Source organism: Ursus arctos, unplaced genomic scaffold, assembly GCF_023065955.2.
Source record: "Ursus arctos isolate Adak ecotype North America unplaced genomic scaffold, UrsArc2.0 scaffold_7, whole genome shotgun sequence".
Classification (NCBI taxonomy): Eukaryota; Metazoa; Chordata; class Mammalia; order Carnivora; family Ursidae; genus Ursus; species Ursus arctos.
The window spans coordinates 47,604,022-47,623,523 of NW_026623089.1; the positions used below are offsets into that span (position 1 = coordinate 47,604,022).

Sequence of the window (19,502 nt, forward strand, 5' to 3'; positions counted from 1 at the left end):
TTGGAGTGGGGGAAATCTCACAGATTCGGAGGGGGGGTGTCTTAATTTGGAGATGTCCAAATTTAGGGGACTCCCTCCTCAGTTTTGTCCAGGCTGTATTTTGGAGTTCTCAGATTAGAGACCCTGGATTGGGGGCGGGGGGGTGGCATGGTTTTGTTTGAGGCCGTCTCCAATAGCCTAGGGGTTGGCCGTGTGTCCGGCGGAGGGGGGCTGGGGGTGCGGGCTGCTTCCCGAGGGTCCCCTAACTCCGCGTCCCCACGCCTGACTGCGCCCGGGCCTCGGGGCCCCGAAGAACGAGCGAGCGAGCTAGGCGTCCCCGCCTCCCGGGCGGGCCGGGGGCGGGGAGGCGGGGACCCCTCCCCTTCGCCATCCCCTCGGGACCGGCCGCCCGGACGCTCGGAGGGACGGCGGGGGAGGGGAGAGGGCGGAGGGACGGGAGGCGGCGGCAGCGGCGGCGGGGCTCGGGCCATGGCGGAGCGGGCGGCGGCTGCGGGGCTCCGGTGAGCCGGGCCGGGGCGGCCGCCAAGCCGGGCCCGAGCCGTCGGGGGCCTGGCGAGCGCGGCGCCGGCGACTTTCCCCGCGGAGTTGTGGTCTAGTTTGGGGGGCGGCGCGGAGCCCGGGAGCCGGGGCGCGATCTCTCGCGGGGCCGGGAAGGGAGCGGCGGGCGGCGCGCGCGGAGGGGGCGGGGGAGCATGCCCGGCTGGAGCCCGGCCTCGGGGCGCGCCCCGGCCGCCGTCCCCTCCTCCGCCTCCTCCTTCTCCTCCTCCGTCTCCTCCTCCTCCTCCTCTTCCAGTCCCGCCGCCGCCGCCGCAGCCAACATGGCTGCGCTCCTGAGCCCGGGAGGCGGCCGCTGCTGAGCGCCGCTCGCCGCCCGGGCCCCCAGCCCGCCAGGCCCCGGCCCATGGCCCCCGCGGCCCCGCGGCCCCGGGCGCTCTAGGGCTGCAGCCGAGCGCCCGCCGCCCGAGGCCACTCGCCGCCGCCGCGGCCGCCCGCCCGCGCGCGCGCGCACCCGCCCGCCCGCCGGCCTCGGGGAGCCGGAGCCGTCCGCGGGGCGGGGCGGCCCGCCACCATGGAGCCCCAGCGCCGGGAGCTGCTCGCCCAGTGTCAGCAGAGCCTGGCCCAGGCCATGACCGAGGTGGAGGCCGTACTCGGGCTGCTCGAGGCCGCGGGAGCGCTGAGCCCCGGCGAGCGGCGGCAGCTGGACGAGGAGGCGGGAGGCGCCAAGGCGGAGCTGCTGCTCAAGCTGCTGCTGGCCAAGGAGCGGGACCACTTCCAGGACCTGCGGGCGGCGCTGGAGAAGACGCAGCCTCACCTGCTGCCTATTCTCTACCTGAACGGCGTCGTCGGGCCGCCGCAGCCCTCGGAGGGCGCCGGTGAGTGGCAGACCCCTGGCCCGGCCTCGGGGACCGCCTTCCACCCTCTCTTTTTGCAGCTCCCAGGGGGAACTCTCGAGGGCCACTCATGCACCTGGCTCTGGCTGTGAGTCCGGGCTTCCCTCCCGTGGCCCGTTTGGGGAGGGGGCAGTGCTTGGTCCCCTACTTCGCACCTTCTCCCCCGGTCCCGCCCGTCGCTGTGAACAATGCCCGGCACTGCAGGCCCTGACTCTCCGCTTGCTACGGCAGGCATCGGGGTGCTCCTGAGACCACCAGGTCCAGCCGACCTTGGAGGGATGTCCGGCAGTCCCTTTCCTAAGGCTCTTCGTCATCCACCGGTCATTTGGGAGTCCCTGCTAGCCTTTAATCAGTGATAAGTCTAGAAGAATGGAGCCTGGGCCAGGACTGGTCCTCTTGAATTTTAGTCCTTGCCACCCCGTTTCATGACCATTGGTGCCTTTTCACTTTCTGACTCTGTCTGCGCCCTCTGCCCAGAGTTCAGTCTGTTTGCTCGCCCAGACTTGCGCTTGATTATGCACAATGCCTCCTAGGTTTCTTTGGAAACTGTGGGCCTGGAAAAGTTGGGGAAGTTGCATTGCACCATGGGAAAATCCTAGTAGTGGCTGCTGGGGCTCAGATCCCTCCCCGGCAGTGCTGAGCAGCCTGAGGAGGGAAGACTGGTGGCTGGTGCCCTTGGGTGATGGATTTGTGAATATTCCTTTGTGTGTTTTTTTGGGGGGAGTACTACTGGGAGTTTGTGACAAGTGGTAGGCTTGGCCTAGCCTGGTTGGGGAGTGTGGAAAGCCAGCCTTTTAGACAAGAAGCTGGAGAAAGAAGGCATTGCACTGAGGAAGGAAGAGAACCTGCATTTATTAGGCTCCTACTGGTGCGTGCACTCAGCTTTATTACATTTATTGTTACTATTCTGTAAGCTGTTTACTTACCACTACTTTCCAGAGAGAAAACTCTGGTTTGGAGTGGTTCAAATGCTCAAAGTATTGGGCATCAGGAGTTTTCAATTATGACCTATTGTTTTGTTTAACACGTTCAGAGCCAGGGAGTGGCAAATGGCACCTTTTCAATGTCTTGTCTTTGTTTTAAAAGCAAACTGAGAGGGCTGACAAAGAGCCCTGAGTAACTGTAGGGCAAAGGCTGATGAGACCCATTTATTTGGCTGTTAAAAGCCTCACTTATTAAGGGGGTGATTTTATAAGCTGTTCCTGGTAAGAGCTGCAGTGTATATTGGCCATCTCAGCCTCACTTTTTGTAGTGGAGGAAACTGAGACCAGAATGAACTGCTGTCCACACAGCACATGATTTCATTGGTGGCCCTCTGTCTCCACTTCGGGATTTCTCACTCTAGCGTTTATGCCCCTCAGTCCTGCGTTCGGTCTCCCAGTCATGGCCATATTTGAGTCGTTGGGCAAACCCAGTTCTCTCCTGGGCTGGTGCTTTGGAGGATGCGAAGAAGGCTGTCAGATGTGCCCATGAGGATGAAGACATAGGGACATCTCATTGGGATATTTTTTTTTCTTAATTGCTTTTGTCTTTCTAATTTTGAAGGAGGAAATTGATCAAGGATGTGAAGTTAAGAGTGCAGACCCACGTCCTCCTTGAGATGTGTTTGAATCAGCTCTAGCTTTAATCTCTGGAATAGATGGATGGATTGCCATTAGTTAGGTCCCCCCTTCTCTGTGCCTGGCAGAGAAGTGTGGCTTCACTTGGGCTGCGGTTGTAGGAGCTGGTCTTGACCTCTGAGGAAGGGATGGAATAGGGTTTGGATTTCCCCCCTGAGGGCAGTGATTTAAAACCCTAGTTTTACCACAAGGCAGAATTCTGTGGCTTTGCAGAGGGTCATGAATCCTCAGAAAAATAGTTGTCAGGGGGAAGTTACGTTCATTTTCGTTAATGCTTCAGAAAAAATTAGGATAGCATTTAGGATGGCAAGATAGAGCTTCTGGAGAGGGGTAAAGTGGTGTGCAAGTAAACAGTAGTGTTGGGACCTTTGTAAAGGATGAGTATTTATTATTTTTTTTTAGAGATTTTATTTAGGGGCGCCTGGGTGGCTCAGTCGGTTCAGCGTCTGCCCTCACCTCAGGTCATGATCCCCGGGTCCTGGGATCGAGCCCTCCACCGGGCTTCCTGCTCAGTGGGGAGCCTGCTTCTCCCTCTCCCTCTGCTGTCCCCCCTGCTTGTACTCTCTCTCTCAAATAAATAAAATCTTAAAAAAAAAAGGATTTATTTGTCAGAGAGCACGAACAGGGGGAGCAGCAGGCAGAGGAAGAAGCAGACTCCCCACTGAGCAAGGAACCCGATGCGGGGCTCGATCCCAGGACCCGGGGATCATGACCTGAGGTGAAGGCAGAAGCTCAACAGACTGAGCCACCCAGGTTTCCAAAAGGATGAGTTATTGTGCATTGGTTTTCCAACTCCCCTCCCCCCCCTTTCACCAGTTAGCCCTTCTTATGGGGTAAAGCTCAGCGCATAAAGGAGCTGCTCTGGTTGCAGGGCTGGAGGCACCTTTCCCTGTGCATGCAGGTCCACGGCTCTGCCATCACCCACTTAGGGGCTTTCTTGGTGGTTTCCACACCCCTCGTGGGCCCCTGGTCCAGGAAGCCCATCCCCTGGCTGGCACTGGTGCACTGGGATCTTGCTGTGCTGCGGGCAGATGAGGGCTGGCAGCCCCCGCCCCCCCCACGTGGGCCTGGAGCTGAGGGGAAACTGGCCTGGGTGGTACTGGACAGGTGTGCAAGTCAGACCCCTCTGCTCTGCTCATGCTCAGAGACCCAGACATCTCTAACCCACCATGCTCAGGCCTGGGGTATGAGGATGACTAAGGAACATACAGTGCTGTTTTATTTTGGGGGCAGGGACATTCCTGTTCCAGGATTGGTGGTACGTTGCTGCTCAGCATTTTGAATCTTACCGCATACCTTCATATCTCACGTGATTCTGTAGTAGCCCCAGATGAGGTGTGTCTTGTCTGCATGGCGCTGGGTTCCACACTCACATCTGTATGGTGTGAGGACAGGCCAGAAGTTGTAGGGCAGAAAGGGGCTGGACTTGAGGCTAAGCCCAGTGCTCCTGATTCCGTGTTGGGATTTTTTTTCCTGTTACCTGATTAGGCCCCCTCAGTTCAATTGCAGGCCATTTCCTGCATTCGGAAACTCTGGAATTACATAGCCTTTCCTTGTCCCAGTACATGGATCTGTAAGGAAGAGGTGATCACCTTTGCCTCCGCTGGTGGTAGTAAGAGGGGAGAACTCTTGTTCTTCTCCTTTGAGTGGCTCAGGTGTCTGATGTCTTTTCTGCAGGTGAACTAGGATCTTTGGTCATTCAGGACCTTCTCAGTCCCTTGTCTTTTCTCTTTGATTCAGTTACTAACGTCTGGGTTTCCTCACTTGAAGATCCTTCACTGCCTGCCCCTGGAGTGAGGGCCCCTTCCTGGCTGGGAGCCTCAGTGTCTTCATCTGTGAGATGGGGCTAAGGGTGCAAAGCCGCCTGCCTCAGCCACTGGGGGGGGTGGTGTGGAATGTAACTGGGGAGGACTGAAGTGCCTGGTCCTTGCTCAGTCCGGGTGGGGCTGCGATGCACATGGAGCCAGAGGCGGGAAGGATGTAACTCTAGCCCACAGCTTTTCCACCTAGCTTCCCCCACCTACTGAATGGGACACTCAGGGGAATGACATAATGAGATAGATCAATTGAGCGATACAGATACAGGCAGGCTTTTTCCTCCTTTTAAAACTCTGTATGTCACATATTTCCCCCCAAATATTCTCATCTGCCTCTAGTGGCTCTAATTACCACCTAAATGTGAGGGTCTCCCCAAATCGTGTCACCGCAGGCCTCTCTTCCGAGACAGAAGTGGCAGAACTGGGTGGTGGCCCCTGTGTGCTCAGAGATGAAAGTTTCCTCCTCGCCCCCCACTGTGCCTCCTGCTCAGTGTCTTCTCGGGCTGCCCACTTGGCTTCACCAGAGGCAAGAGAGTGGACACAGCAGTGGCTGCTGGAGGAAGGCTTCGAGGAGGGACTGGGACTCGAGCCGTGTGAACGTGTGCAGGCAAAGGAGAGGAGGACTTTCCGGGTCAGGTTGCGGAAATGAAACCAGCCTGAGCAGAGCAGGGGTCGGCCCAGGCGCCGGGGGTGGGAGGGGGCTGCAGCCTCATCTGGAGTGGCCGTGATGGCTAGGCTGAGCGGGCGGGGTTTGGGGGCCACTAGGCACTTAGACACTGGACACTTGTCACAAGTTAGAGCTGGGGGAATGCTTTTTCTTCAAGGAGTAACCTGCCAGGCTCTTCCAGCAGGATGACTGTAGTTGGCTACTGATTGCCAGGGGTGGGTTATTTATTATTCAGTAGAGGCTGCCTGGGCCTTTTGTTCCCTCTCTGCCCTCTTCAGGTACTGGCTACAATATCTTCCTCCACTCCAGCCCGGAGGGTCAGCTGGAATAGGGACATGAGTAAAAGTTCCCACCATTTTCGTTTTTCTTTTGGTTCTTTTAATTGTGTTCTTTGAGAGGAAGTAGTGGAGGAACTTGAAAGTAAAGGTCGAAAAGAGGTTTCTAAAGGAAGGGTACATTTTATTTCTCCTTCTATGTGTATTAGTTCAGGACGCCTTTATTGCAAGTGATGGAAACTTAGCTCAAAGCATAGTAGGCAGAAAGGGGAACTTTATTATATAATATTCCAAAAGCTTGGGGTGGATGGGAGAAACCAGCTTTTGGATGATCGATCCCTGAATGCTGTGGGCTTTTTCCATGGAGCATGGCCTCAGGACCCTGTGGACTTCATCTTCATGGTCCCTGACCGGAGAATAAAGGGAGATCCATCCAGTGAGCCCAGGCAGAAAATCTCACAGAAGGGTTCTGCGTGGCCTCGCCGAGATCTGTGTCCATGTCAGGCCCAACCACTGTGGCAAGGGCTAGAGGACTGCTGCTAGGGTCGCAGCAGTTGATCCAATGACTAGGGTAGGGTGGTGGGATGCTGTGACTGGCAGCGTGCAGTATCATATGGTTCTTGAGATGGGGTTGGGGGGGAGCCATTCTCCAAAATGTGGCGAGCAGGAAGGATGTTGGTGCAGCTAAAACAGCAGGTGGATGGCCACTGTATGTGGTCCCATCTTCGTGTGACGCTGCAGTTCATAGAGTCATCACTGGAGTCGGTGGTGGGGCAGGTGGTCATCCTTTACTAAGTTTTAGACTTTGAGCAAGGCAGTTAACCTCTCTGAGCTTATCTCCTACTCTACTAAGTAGTTAAGGCAGTGAGGACTTCGCTATGCTGTTTGACAGTCAGTAGGAGAAGTGTTTTGTTACTGCGGTGAGCAGTGCAGCCCCCAGCCAGCCTTAGAACTGGCAACCTGGGATTCTCCTGACGTTTCCGAGGGTTGTGTGAGAGCTCCTTGTGCTGTGCTGAACAGATGTTAGGGCTGCTTTTCCTGTGGCCATGGGTCACCAAGAGTAGAATGTAGTCTCCGTGTATTCACTGTTGGATTCCTGATGCCTACGATAGAGACTGGCCCTAGATAGGTGTTCAATAAATTTCTGTTGAATGGATGACTTGCCTGCTGTGAGTAGAAGGAGTGGTGTGTCCCACGTAAGTCCAGATCCTCTTCAGAAATATGTTCCTAAGTGGTGACTTCACCGTGACATAAGGTTGTGGGAGTGCAGGAAGGCCAGGGTTGAGTCCCAGATGCACACACGGATGTCACCACCCACGGTATGTCTGTGATGGAAGCAGGTGGTGTGACATTGATGTCTGAAGTTCCCAAGGTTACCCGTCAGGTATCAGCATGCTGGGGCTGGCTGCCAGGAGCCATGTGGAGTGCCCACATTGTCTGTTAGGGGATTGGAGAGACCTTTCCTTTTCACACTCAGAATGGGAATGTCAGCTTGGTGTCCTCGAAAGAGACCTGGATGGGGATCGACTCCTAACCGTGCAACATCTTGACCTTGGGTGAGCTGCTTAGTCACCTGGTGCTTGGGTTTTGTTTTCCCCGTACAAACAGTCACACTAGAAGTGCAGCAGTGACTGAGTCAGGGCTTGCTTGGTCCTTAGGGATTCTCAGTGCTGCCAGGGTGGCATTCGGTCCAAGGAAGTTCGTGTTGGACAAGACTTTGAGGCTGCTTCTAGCTCTGTACCGTGGGTACTGTTTTCTGATTTAGTGTTAGGGTTGAGTGATTTTTTTGATACTCTGGCTTTCTTTTTCCTGAAAAAGTAAGCAGCATAGGAGAAATATTTTGTGTTAGGTGTTTTGCCCTCCCTCCCCCACCTGTATGTTCTGCAGGTCAGTGCACAGGGGCTCTTCAGTAGTTTTTGTAACCTTGGGAAGATGTGAGCCACGGACATACTGGGCATAGAGCAAGAGGGCTAGGCTGCCTATTAGTCTGTGCAGTAGGGATACAGAGTGTGTTCAGCAGAGAAGAATTTTAATAGGATTGAGCTGGGGCTGGGCGATGGGTATTACATCCTTTTTCACCTTTTACCCGAGCCAGGTAGTTTATCCCTGGATTGTGTGTCTCCATCTTTTTGAGACAGAGTCCCACGAAAGTGCTACAGAAACATTTTAACCTAAGCAGAGATGCGAGGAGTATCCCGTGTTGGTCATCTAACTCTAAATCCTCGGTGGATCATTGAGAGGTGACAGTTGACCTTGATACTCATTTCACACTAAGGGTCGTAAACCATTTACTTCGAGTTTTGTTTTGTTTTTTTATTTTGATAAAATATACAAAACATGAAACTTATCATTTGAACCATTTTTTTTTCTGTGTTTTTGCTGTGGCAAAAAATACATAACATGAAATTTACTATTTTCACCATTTGAAGTGTGCGGTTCAGTGGTCTTACGTATATTCCCGTAGTTTGCAGTCATTACTCCCGTCCACCTCCTGGACCTCATCCTGCAACACTGAAACTCTGTGCCTATGAAACAATAAGTCTCCGTTGTTCCCTTCCCCCCAGCTCCTGGCAACTCCCGTTCTACTTCTGTCTCAGAGTTTGACCGCTCTGGGTCCCTCGTAGAGGTGGAATCACATAGTATTCCTCTTTTTGGGATGGGCTGATTTCAATTAGCATAATGTCCTCAGCGTTCATCCCTGTTGCAGCATGTGTCAGAATTTCCTTACTTTCAAAAAATTTTTATTTGATTAGAAAATTTTTTAATTATGGCAGAGCACATAAAATTTACCATCGTAACCATTTTTAAGTGTATGGTTCCGCGGTATTAAGTATATTCACATAGTTACTTAAGAATCTCCAGAACTTTTCCATCTAGGAAAATTGAAACCCCATACTCATTAAACAACTCCCTGTTTTCTCCTCTCTCCACCCCTGGTCACCATTCTACTTTGTCTCTAAGAATTTGGCCGTTCTAAGAACATCATGTCAGTGGAATCATGTAATATTTATTCCTTTGCAATTGGCTTAGTTCACTGAGCATAATGATTTCAAGATTCATCCATGTTGTAGCCAATGCCCACATTTCCTTCTTTTGTAAGACTGAATAATATTCCATTGCATGGACAGACCACGTTTTATTTATCCATTCATCTGTTACTGGATACCTGGGCTGCCTCCAACTTCTGACTCTTGTGAATAAAGCTGCTATCAAAATTGGTGTACAGATACCTCTTCGAGCCCTGCTTTCGGTTCTTTTGGGACTTCTTGGTAATTCTGTGTTTAATTTTTTGAGGAACCGTCATACTGTTTGCATGAGTTTTAATTATGAAATCCATACTGTCCACAGCGTCTTAACTCAAGGGTGAATGGCCTGGCTGGAGTCCTAGTTCCAACATTTTCTTTCCTTTTTTCTTCTAAAACTTGTGTGTCTGCAACCTATTTTGGAAGGTCTCAGGACAGTTTCTTTGGACTTTGAAGAAAGATTTTAGTTACAGGAGTCATCTGTGACTCTTGAGGCCAGAAGTTAACTGTACAGTCCCAGCAGCATTCGTATCTGGCAGCCTAGGGGTGTTCACACATTTCCGTCTTGTTTCCAGTCCTAATATCTCCATCCCCAAAGGCCCTGAAGTATGTTAGTTATTTCTGCTCTGTACACACCTCCTCCTTACCCCATTCTGGGTTGGTTTGGTTTTTCAGCCTCGGATCCAGGGTAATGGCTATCAAGATTGTCTTTCAAAAGGCCTAGGTCAGCATTTCCCAAGGAAACATCTTCTCAGCATTTGTCTGGTGGGATGTTCGTGGTGTTGCTTGACGGAAGGGTTCTGTGGTCAGAGCATTTGAGCAGTGCTGATTTGAGCAGGTCACACAGGCTCCTTTATTGGGAGCCTCTGGAGAGCCCTAATAGGCCAGTGGCTTCGGGATGTCACTGGAGTGGGTTCACCAGGCAGCGTTTCCCAAACGGATTTGACCACACGTCTTTTTTCATTGAGCTTCTTGCGACATCAAGGTTCTGAGAAGTGTACTTTCGGGAAACTTTAGCATCAGTGCATGGAACTGGAACATCAGTGTATACCATCGTTTTCTCAGACTTTCTCCCAGCTCGCTTGCTCCCCCCCTCTCTCCGGGGGCCCGTCTTCTAAACTCCAGTACCAGCTGAAACAGGCACGTGCGATTCTGGGGCCAGCAGATTTTTTTGGATGTGTGGATAACTTAGATATGCTGGGACCAGCAGATGTTGAGGTTGTGTGACCTTGGGTAAGGTATGAGACCTCCCTGGGCCTCCATTTCCCCCGGGTGGCTTGTCAAGAATGAGGTCTGATTTCATGATGGCTGATCTTTAAGATAGGTAAACCTCCTGTGGTCTTCTCCTTCTCCTCCTTTTCCTTCACGTAAGCTCTGTGTCCGATATGGGGCTTGAACTCACGACCCTGAGGTCAAGAGTCCCATGCTCCACCGGCTGAGCCAGCCAGGCGCTGCGTCTTGCTGTCTTCTTTAGGTCTGAGTGAGCAGGACTGGGCTTTGGACCCAGTCTGGGTGTCCGGGGGTGCCTTGTGAGGATGTGTGAGCTGTGCTGGTGGGTTGACAGCTGCAGGTCTGGGACTGGCTAACTGTCGGTGCTGGGCGGGAGAGCAGGAAGCTAGTCTCTGCCCTGGGAGTGCTAGGAAGACGCTTGGCACGGAGGAGTGAGCCAGGTGGCTTGAGCATCATGGGTAGGTTTGGAGCCAGGGAGGGAGGCCACAAGACTAGAGACTGCTGGGTGTCATAAACTGGTCTTGGGACCCTCCCCCCCAACTGGGGTTGAAATCCCAGCTCTTCCGGTTTACGCTCTCTGGGTCTTCTTTCTCCTTATCTGTAAAAAGGCTAATAGCATTCTCCTCCGAGGGCTTTAGGGAGGACCGAGGTGATTTATGTGAGGCGAGAGCAAGCTACAGGAGCTGCTGCTGCTGGGAACGTCCTGCCCTTGAGTGGAGAGGCAGGGTCCTGCCTGTGCTGGGAATCAGGAGGCATTGCAGGGCGCAGGCCATACTTGGAGTTAGAGTCCATCTGGAGTGTGCATGGACCAGGAGGCTCCGCCCCTGTGGCTGCTCAGAAACACGCTTTCATAGTGTTTTGGCGCCGGAGCCTACATTTTAAGGAGGGCATTGCCATGGGCTCCAGAAGGACCTCAGGAGGAGCTTATTTTGGAGGAAAGGAGACTTAGAGGGGCTTGGGTGCCTGTTTCCTAAAGGACACAGGGCAGTGGTGAGACCCGATTCTCTTGGACCCCAGAGAGCTGATCACCGGCTGACAGGTGGAAGATTCTGGGAGGTAGACCTGTGTTCCATTTAAGGAGGGGCCTGTCTCCCTCCCTTGTTTCCTTTTAGACTTCCTATTACACAACTTTCTTCTTCTTCTTCTTCTTTTTCTTTTTTTATGTTTTTAATGTTGGAAATCATTTTCCATCAGAATTTTTTTAAAGATTTTATTTATTTATTTGGCAGAGAGAGAGAGAGCGTGCTCAAGCAGGGGAGGTGGGAGAAGGAGAAGCAGACTCCCCGCTGAGCAGGGAGCCTGATGTGGGGCTCAGTCCCAGGACCCTGGGATCATGACCTGAGCTGAACGCAGATGCTTAACCAGCTAAGCCACCCAGGCGCCCCATGTGACGCAACTTTCAAACGCACGCAGTGGTGGAGCACGCGATATAATGGACACCCCGCGCTCCCACGGACGTTAGCTGTCCGCAGTAATGTCAAACTAGCCCCAGACAGCGTATCGCTTCCCCATAAATGCTCTGAGAGACAATAAGGCCTTTTAGAAAAGCATGGCCTGAAGACTATGTTTAAAGCTGACAATATTCATGGTAATTTAGCGTCTTCTACCCACTCGATATTCTTTACCTTGTCTCAGAAATGCCTTTTTATAGATGGTTTGTTCAAATCAGGATTTTAATAAGGCTCACACATTGCATTTGGTTGATGACTGTCTTCTGAGCTTCTTTTATAATCCCGGCAGCTCCCCTTGCCCTGGTCTTTTGCTCACGGAAGAACTTGTCAGTGCCAGCCAGCCATGGAGTGGACTGTTGTCGGTCCCTTCCTGAGAGCCCACACAGGTGACGGGTGAGCACAGGGCGGTTGCTCAGAGAGTGGGTCGTCGAGCCATAAGCCTCTTCAGCCTCTGTTGCCTCACAAGACTGTTCCAAACCGTTATTTATTATTAGTATTTATTTGTCAGAGAGAGAGAGAGAGCACAAGCAGGGGGAGCTGCAGGCAGAGGGAGAAGCAGGCCCCCTGCTGAGCAAGGAGCCGGATGCGGGACTCGATCCCAGGATGCTGGGATCATGACCTGAGCTGAAGGCAGACACTAAACTGACTGAGCCACTTGGGCGTCCCTGTTACAAACAATTAAATGAAAACATGAGTTGTTAATGTTTTTATAGGGTTTATTTATTTATTTTTTAAGCTGGAGGGCTCTTTTCGTTGAGCAGACTTGTGTACGACAGGCAGGTGTGTAAAGCAGACAGAAAGGTGCCTTGGTGGGGCGCCTGGGTGGCACAGCGGTTGAGCGTCTGCCTTCGGCTCAGGGCGTGATCCCGGCGTTCCGGGATCGAGCCCCACATCAGGCTCCCCCACTATGAGCCTGCTTCTTCCTCTCCCACTCCCCCTGCTTGTGTTCCCTCTCTCGCTGGCTGTCTCTCTCTCTGTCGAATAAATCAATAAAATCTTAAAAAAAAAAAAAAAAAAAAGGAAAGGTGCCTTGGTGATCAAGTGTGGAGGCCTGGAGCTTGTCTGTTTTCCTCTCCGAGGCCCCTGTGCGGAGGTCCGTGGGGCTCTCAGGGTTCGTGGAACACAGTTTGAAAACCACTGGTTTGGATACTTTTGTTTCAAGATGCTCCCCGTGCTGAGAGAGCGAGGAGCCTCCCACTGGCCTCACCTTGCTTTGCCGCGGCTGAGCTGGGTTGGCGAGTCATGGCCGGGCCCAGGGGCTGCCATTGGTGACAGCTTTGTTTCCATGAGATATTCTTGTCTTTGCCTGCTTCCTCTGTTTACCTTTGTAGGTTTCCTTTCGGGATGAACCGTGCTCTCAAAAATGACAGATGACCACAATGTGGCTAATAAAAAAATCCCCACTGTCTGCGGTCCAAGACAGTTCCGTGGGCAGGAGCTGAGGGAAACCCCATCCTTTGGGGTCCCTTGGAGTGGGACGTGATTATCTTTTTTGAAAAATTTTTTTTCTCTTTCTTTTTTTTTAATATTGTCACTAGCTGGTGTGACCCCTACATCGCGCAAGAGGCCTGTTAGCCATCGCTGCGTGCACAGATCAGCCCCGCTGCTGCGTGGCCTGCCCGTGGAGTCCGGGGGGCTGCCTGTGGGGGAAGCAGCGTCATTGGAGGTGGTCCCCCACAGCGCTGAGCTGCTGCCTTGGTGGCCACCTCCAGCCAGCGCCGGTTCTCCCTGCCCACAGTGTTTTTCTAGGTGTGGTGTGTCTCTCCGGCCTCTTTCTGAGTCAGCTTCAGGTTACTTGTCTGAATGGTACCTGTCTGACTCCTTAAGATGGCCTGGGACCCCCCAGTGAATTGTTCTGACCACTGTGAGTCGGCTGTCCACGTGTGGCAATCTGTCCAGCCAGTCGGGAGTGATGTGATAACAAATGGAAATAAACTTAATTTTGTTTTTATATTGTGATGTAAGAAGTCATGCTTTAAAAAATTACAGCAACCTTTTCAATACTCCCGATAATCTCCTTACTCAGGTTAGCCTCTTTTTCTTCTTAACTGGCCAGAAGTTTCATTTCCTGTTTATGTTTCTTTCTTTCTTTTTTTTTTTAAAGATTTATTTATTTGACAGTGATAGAGACAGCCAGCGAGAGAGGGAACACAAGCAGGGGGAGTGGGAGAGGAAGAAGCAGGCTCCCAGCGGAGGAGCCTGATGTGGGGCTCGATCCCATAATGCCAGGATCACGCCCTGAGCCGAAGGCAGACGCTTAACGACTGAGCCGCCCAGGCGCCCCTCCTGTTTATGTTTCTTAAGCAGTTTAAGATTATTGAGGATCGTGGTTGGAAGGGTCTTAGAGACCACTTTGCCCAAACAGCTTATTTTTGTAAATGAGCAACAGCAGTGCACAGACACACAGAGGCTCTGCCAGGCTCTCAGAGCAAGCCCTTGGTAGAGCGGGCGCAGGACCCAGGTGTCTTCCTAGGCTGGGGCTCCTTCCAAGGTGTGTCTGCCAGCCACGGGCTGGGTGTGGAGTCTCGGGAACCTTGGCTGGTTTTTCCTGATCCGGACCTGGCTTTGCAGGCACCAGCCTTTCCAGTGAGGGTGAGCAAGTAACAGGCATCTCCGTTCATGGAGTTGTGCTCTAGCTTCTCATTCCTGGCCATTGAGAAAAATCTTTTTCAGCCTGTGCAGTTGGTATTTACGTTCTACAGATGGGCAGACCGAGCCAAGAGAGGCTTGTCAGCTTGCTCAGGGCCACCAGCTGCTGAGACGTTGGGCAGGCTTTGGAGTCCTTGTCAGTTTCTTTATAAAGACTGCATTTGTTCTGGATTCGGGCCCATCCGATGAAGGTCCCCATTGAGAGGTCTGTGTCCCGAGCCTCGGACACCCCTCCCCTCCTTGTCACAGCATTCATTCATTCAGCAGCTGTCACACCGGGGGACTAGCTGGTTGTAGACATAGGACGTGACATCTAAATTTAGTGCTGAGTCAGAGGATGGGTTCGATTATTGGCAGGCGGTACCTCCTTGTCTCCTTTTTGTGACACAGCACAAACTTCCAGGGCCGACTGCTGTGGCTTCTTGCTTAGTCACAGGGCAGAGTGCAGGCAGGAAAACGACGCCGGAGCCTCTTGCTTCCAGAGGAGAAAGCCTTGAACAAAGATAAGACGGTAAAGGCCCGTGGATACCCAGTTGGGACCCACCTCCATGGCTTACCTTGGTGGGGCCTGGATCTAGGAAAAAGCAAGAAAGTAGATATAACTAAAATGTGCTGGTTCTGGGTCCTTCTATGGAAAAATGACAGCTGAACCTGAAGCAGCTTAGAATTTAGGGGCTATGCGTTGGAGAGTATATAAGCCTGCCTATTCTCCTAACTCGTTTCTGATAGAGAATGGCAGACCGCCCTTATAAGTCCTGTCCCCTTCTCTCCTGGTTTTTGAGCCCAGGGAGAGGAATCAAAGCAGTGAGCAGTTGTCCTTACTTTTCTGTGCCAAGTTAATGGAATTTCGTGTAAGCTCGTTCTTCTGCTCTCAACTCCCCTCATTTGAAGGCTTCTCGTGAAAACTCACTAGAACTGGCCACAGGGTCTTCTTGCATGAGATCACCTGACTTTAGGGTGGAGCCCAGATTCAGACCCGGGTGGTACCTGTCAGTCCATCCCTCCATCCACCCGCCCTCCCATCATCCGTGCAGCATGTCCCTGGTCAGTGCTCTGCTAAGTGCGGAGCATGGGAAGGTAAGAAAGATGTTAGCGTCACCTGTGAACAGCACCAAGGTCCATACTGAACACTCCTTTTAGCTGGAATATATATCCTATTGTTCATCAAAGCTTTTTCTTTTTGGTTGCTCTGTCCGGAGCTTTTAGAAATGCCAGAAAATAATCAGCCAGGTTATTGACTTCCTACTCCTCACCTTCTGTTTGGTTGTTTAAAGCAAATGGCACGTGTTTTTGTTTGTTAAAGTCTGTAAGATTCTCAGAATGACAAAGAAGATGGGTCCTGCCCACTAGGAGTTTATTGTCTCATCCGAACGCCCCAACCTGAAGGAGCAGCTGTCCAGCCGTACGGATCCCCTGTGGCAGATCAGGCTGCCTCCAGGAGACTGGGGTGTGCAGTGCGCTGGGTGCGGGCAGGGGGCTGACAGGCGGGATGGGCGCTGGACATGCACAAGGAGGAAGGCGGGCCTGGTGAAGGCAGTACTCAGGGCGAGAGCAGGAGACTTGGAGGAGAATCCGTTCTGTGAGTAGTGGGTCTTTACTGGAATTCCAGGCTTCCGCTTGGAATGTGCACTCAACAGGCACTAGGAAAATGAGGCCAGGCTAACCAGGCCCTGGGAGGCCCAGGGCAGGCCTGGTTGCTGGTTCCAGTCCTTCTCCCTGTGATTGGTTCTCTCTGTGAGGCACCTTGAGCATGGGGCTGGAGAGAACGGGCAGTGTTGGCATGGGATGGGAGGGTGCTGTGCCAGAGGAGGATGGGGTGAGGGGGTGTAGGCTGAGCGGCCTTTGCACAGTCCTCGGAGATGCTTGATTGGCTTTCTGTGATTTGTTAGGTGGATTGAAAAGCCACATTTTTCCTAAGGTCCAAGTCTGAGAATTCTAGCTGGGCCATGTAGAAGTGAGCCTCTGAGAGCTCTGGGACCACTGTCCCGTGTGTGGGCCTTCTCTTTGGTTAAGGAGTGAGGTGGTCGAGGGGCATGAGTGACCACTGGTCTCTAGCTGTGTCCCCTGGCCAGTTCACATAGCTTCTCTGGGCCTTACCCTTGTCTGTCTGATGGGGTCTGTGACATGACCTCCTTACCAGAGCTGGTGTGAGAAGAGGTGGACGGTGCGAGGAAGTGGTCCCGTGTACGTGGATGGTTGTGTGCTCTGCATATGGTCGTGTTTCTGTTGTACAGGATGCTTTGTCTATTGAGCTCGTCTCGTTTCATCTCATTAGCAACCCTTTGGAGGTCCTTACGGCACCGGACAAGTGAGGGAACAGCTTGGGGAGGCCATGTCCCCTTGGGAGTCAGTTCAGCAGAATGGTGAAGGGCCTGTATCTGAGCCAAGTTTTAGGCTTAAACCTGGGCAAGTCAGTTTTCCCCTCTGTGTCTCTGCTTCCCATCTGTGAAATGAGGGTAGTAATAGGACCTTGTGCTGTAAGGATTAAAGGAATTGCTATCTGTACATTGTTCAGAGCAGTGCCTGGCACAGTGTAAGCATAGACTGTTCTTGATGCTGTTGTTAGTGCCCCTGTCCTGTGGCTGTGTGAGTGGCACCTTAAACCATGACTTCCAGGCCAGGCTGGTTTGGTTTGTTCCCCCACGCTATCCCACACTCAGGGTGTGGTCTCCAGACCCGTGCCGGTCTATAAACTCCTGGTTCCCGATGGGTGATGAGGTAAGCACTGAGATTAGAGTAAGCGTTTGGCGACCTTTAGAGCAGTGAGTTTGACCTTGCCAGGACTCATTGAACAGGTACGGACTGCTTCAGGTGCTGTCCGATCACATGGGGCGTCACATGCGGTAGGAGCTGTGACCGTGTGACTGCAGATAACAAAGTGAGCGCTGCAGTCTGCTGCTGCCCACCCCTGGACAGTAGGCTTCCTTGGGAGGAGCCTCTGCCGGCCCAATGGAGCAGGCGAATCCATGGCATTTTACAAGCCCGCACATGCTGTTTGTGCCCAGCGGTCTGAAAGCTCAAGGCAGCGAGGTCTCCCAATGGAGATTTGTGTTAATGAGCAGTTGTTTCCAGTCTGTGCCACTGATGCTCACTGTAGCAGGGGCCTTTCCTGCTGTTCTCCTAGCAGCTGTGGTTCTGGCTGGTTTGCGAAGAATCCGCTGTGAACTCTGTTCCTTTCCACCTCTTAGGCTGGCGGCAACTAGAAAGCTGGATGCTGGGGCGCGTGGGTGGCTCAGTCGGTTAAGTGCCCGACTCTTGATTTCAGCTCAGGTCATGATCTCAGGGTCCTGGGATCAAGCCTTGCCTCAGGCTCTGTGCTCCTATTGGAGTCTACTTGTCTCTCTTCTTCCGCTCCTCCCCCGACCTGCACATTCTTTCTCTCTCTCTCTCTCCAAGCGAGCAAACTAGATGCTCTCCATGCACAGCAGAGAGTTGAGGGTACAGGAACTTACCGCTGCCGGTGTCGCCATTCTGGAGCCTCTCGTGGGGCCCCCACAAAGCCCTGACCCACTCTGCAGTCCCCCTCGTGGGTGGGGATCACCCAGTCTGTCACACCAGTCCCTAAGGGGACAGGTTCACTGCAGTGCCCTGTGGGGTGGCATCCATCCTTGGGAGAGCGGATGCGTGCAGGGGTGGGCCCGAGCCCACAGTCCTCCGCAGCAATTTCAATGACTCGTGGCAAAGGGATAGCTCTTACAGCATAGTGCACAATGGAAAAGTAAGTAGAGATGAATAATACTGTGCTATTATGTAAATTAACCATACAGATAATACCCATTTTGCAAGAACACAATATAAACACAAAAGAATGGTTGCCTGTGGATGTGGGGGAGGAGAATGGGCAGGGAAATGGGACTAAGAGGAAATAAAACGAGAGAGGGAGGAAAGAACATCACTTTTCCTGCAGGCTGCTGTGTTTGAGGGACGGGCCTCTTACCTGCGCTATCTCGGCTGTGCTCGATTGGTCAGCTTCTGGTGGGGTGGCATCTGTGTGTCTTGACTGAGCTGGCAGCCTCAAGCAGATTGTTCACCCCAAACGGCCTCAGTGAAGAGTTCCCCATACTGGTACTGGGCCACTGGGCGGGGGCAGGTGTTCATGGAACAATAGACTCAGTAGGGACGCAGGTGTTTTAATCATCTAGGTGATTGTGGGGGGTAAGAGGTGAACAATGCTTGATTTAAACTTGGCATTATGAGTATGCGTCAGCAGTGTTTGCAAAACCTCACATTCTCATCTTGGTCATGGGGGAGAACATGGGAAGTCATCCTGTAAGTCGGTTCATTAAAAAACAGCTCTGTTCCATGTGTTTATTGATCGTGTGATGCCGTGTCGTGCACACCGTAGAGGGAGACAGGAAGGTGGAATCCTGTTGAGGATAAGAAATCATCTTTTAATTGCCAGATAGTATTGCTTTAGGGAAGGGAATGAGCTCCTGGCTGCTGGAAGTATTCGAGGTGGACTTGAAGCATGGCAGGGAGGGAGTTCCTCTATCATGTTCATGGTTGGCATAGGCACTTCCTGCAATCGTTCCTGTTCTAATTGAACTGGGCTTCAAATTTATGTCTGATGCTGATAATTAAAACAGAAAAGTTACTTGGTTTAAAAAATATATATAATTAGCCATGCTTATGGTAGAGAATTTAGGAAAGGGAGGTAACCAAAAGGAAACTAAGTTTTCAGGTCATCTTACTAGCTGGAGGTGAGGAATCACGTTTCATAGGTGCACAGTATTGTCCTGTTCTGATGCGTGTCACCTGTTCCCCTGCCTGGAGGTTCAGAGATTTCCCATTTTTCAGTACTAATCATACCTGATGCATAGATATTTGTGTGCTTCTTTCTGTCTTCGGGGAAGTTGCCGGAAGCGGTGCCGTCGGGTCAAAAGGCATGGATGTCTTTGACACCTGTTGCCAGGCTGATGGCACTGATTGAGTCACTGCTAGGTTTCTCCAGGTGCGGCGCGGGTGGTCTCCTTCAGAACCCCCTGGAAAGCTCCTGAACACTGGGACTCCTGGGCCCCACCCCAGGTCTCCTGAGACAGAACCTGGGGTGTGGGCTGGTCTCCGCGTCCGCATTTTTCAGCGTGCAGAAGACCCTGACTCAGGGCCGTCATTTCCTCTGCGTGTGAGCTGCCAGGAGAAGGGAAGCAGAGAAGCCCATCTGTTCTGCGTCGTCTGAGGGAGGACTGTGATGTTCATGTGAGCCGGGGAGGCCTCCCAGCTGGAAGAGCGCAGTTCGGGGACCTACCTCTGGGCACCATTTTACTTATCTGTAAAGTGGGAGTCTCAGCGGAAATACTCTCTATACAAGCACATAGGTGAGTGTTTCTCTTACTGGTGTCATGAGGTGAGAAGGAGCTCACTGGGCCAGGCCAGATCTGGG

At 52.5% G+C, this 19,502-nt stretch overlaps 1 protein-coding gene across 1 annotated transcript in view; it reads left to right on the forward strand.

Moving 5' to 3' along the window:
• The first annotated feature begins 1,009 nt into the window (after positions 1–1,009).
• Positions 1,010–19,502, forward strand: part of DLG5 (discs large MAGUK scaffold protein 5) — a 122,664-nt gene continuing 104,171 nt past the window's right edge. The window contains exon 1 of the mRNA XM_026504531.4: positions 1,010–1,373. Within this exon, the coding sequence (XP_026360316.2) occupies positions 1,070–1,373 (304 nt within the window). The 5' untranslated portion in view covers positions 1,010–1,069. The remainder of the gene's footprint in view (positions 1,374–19,502) is intronic.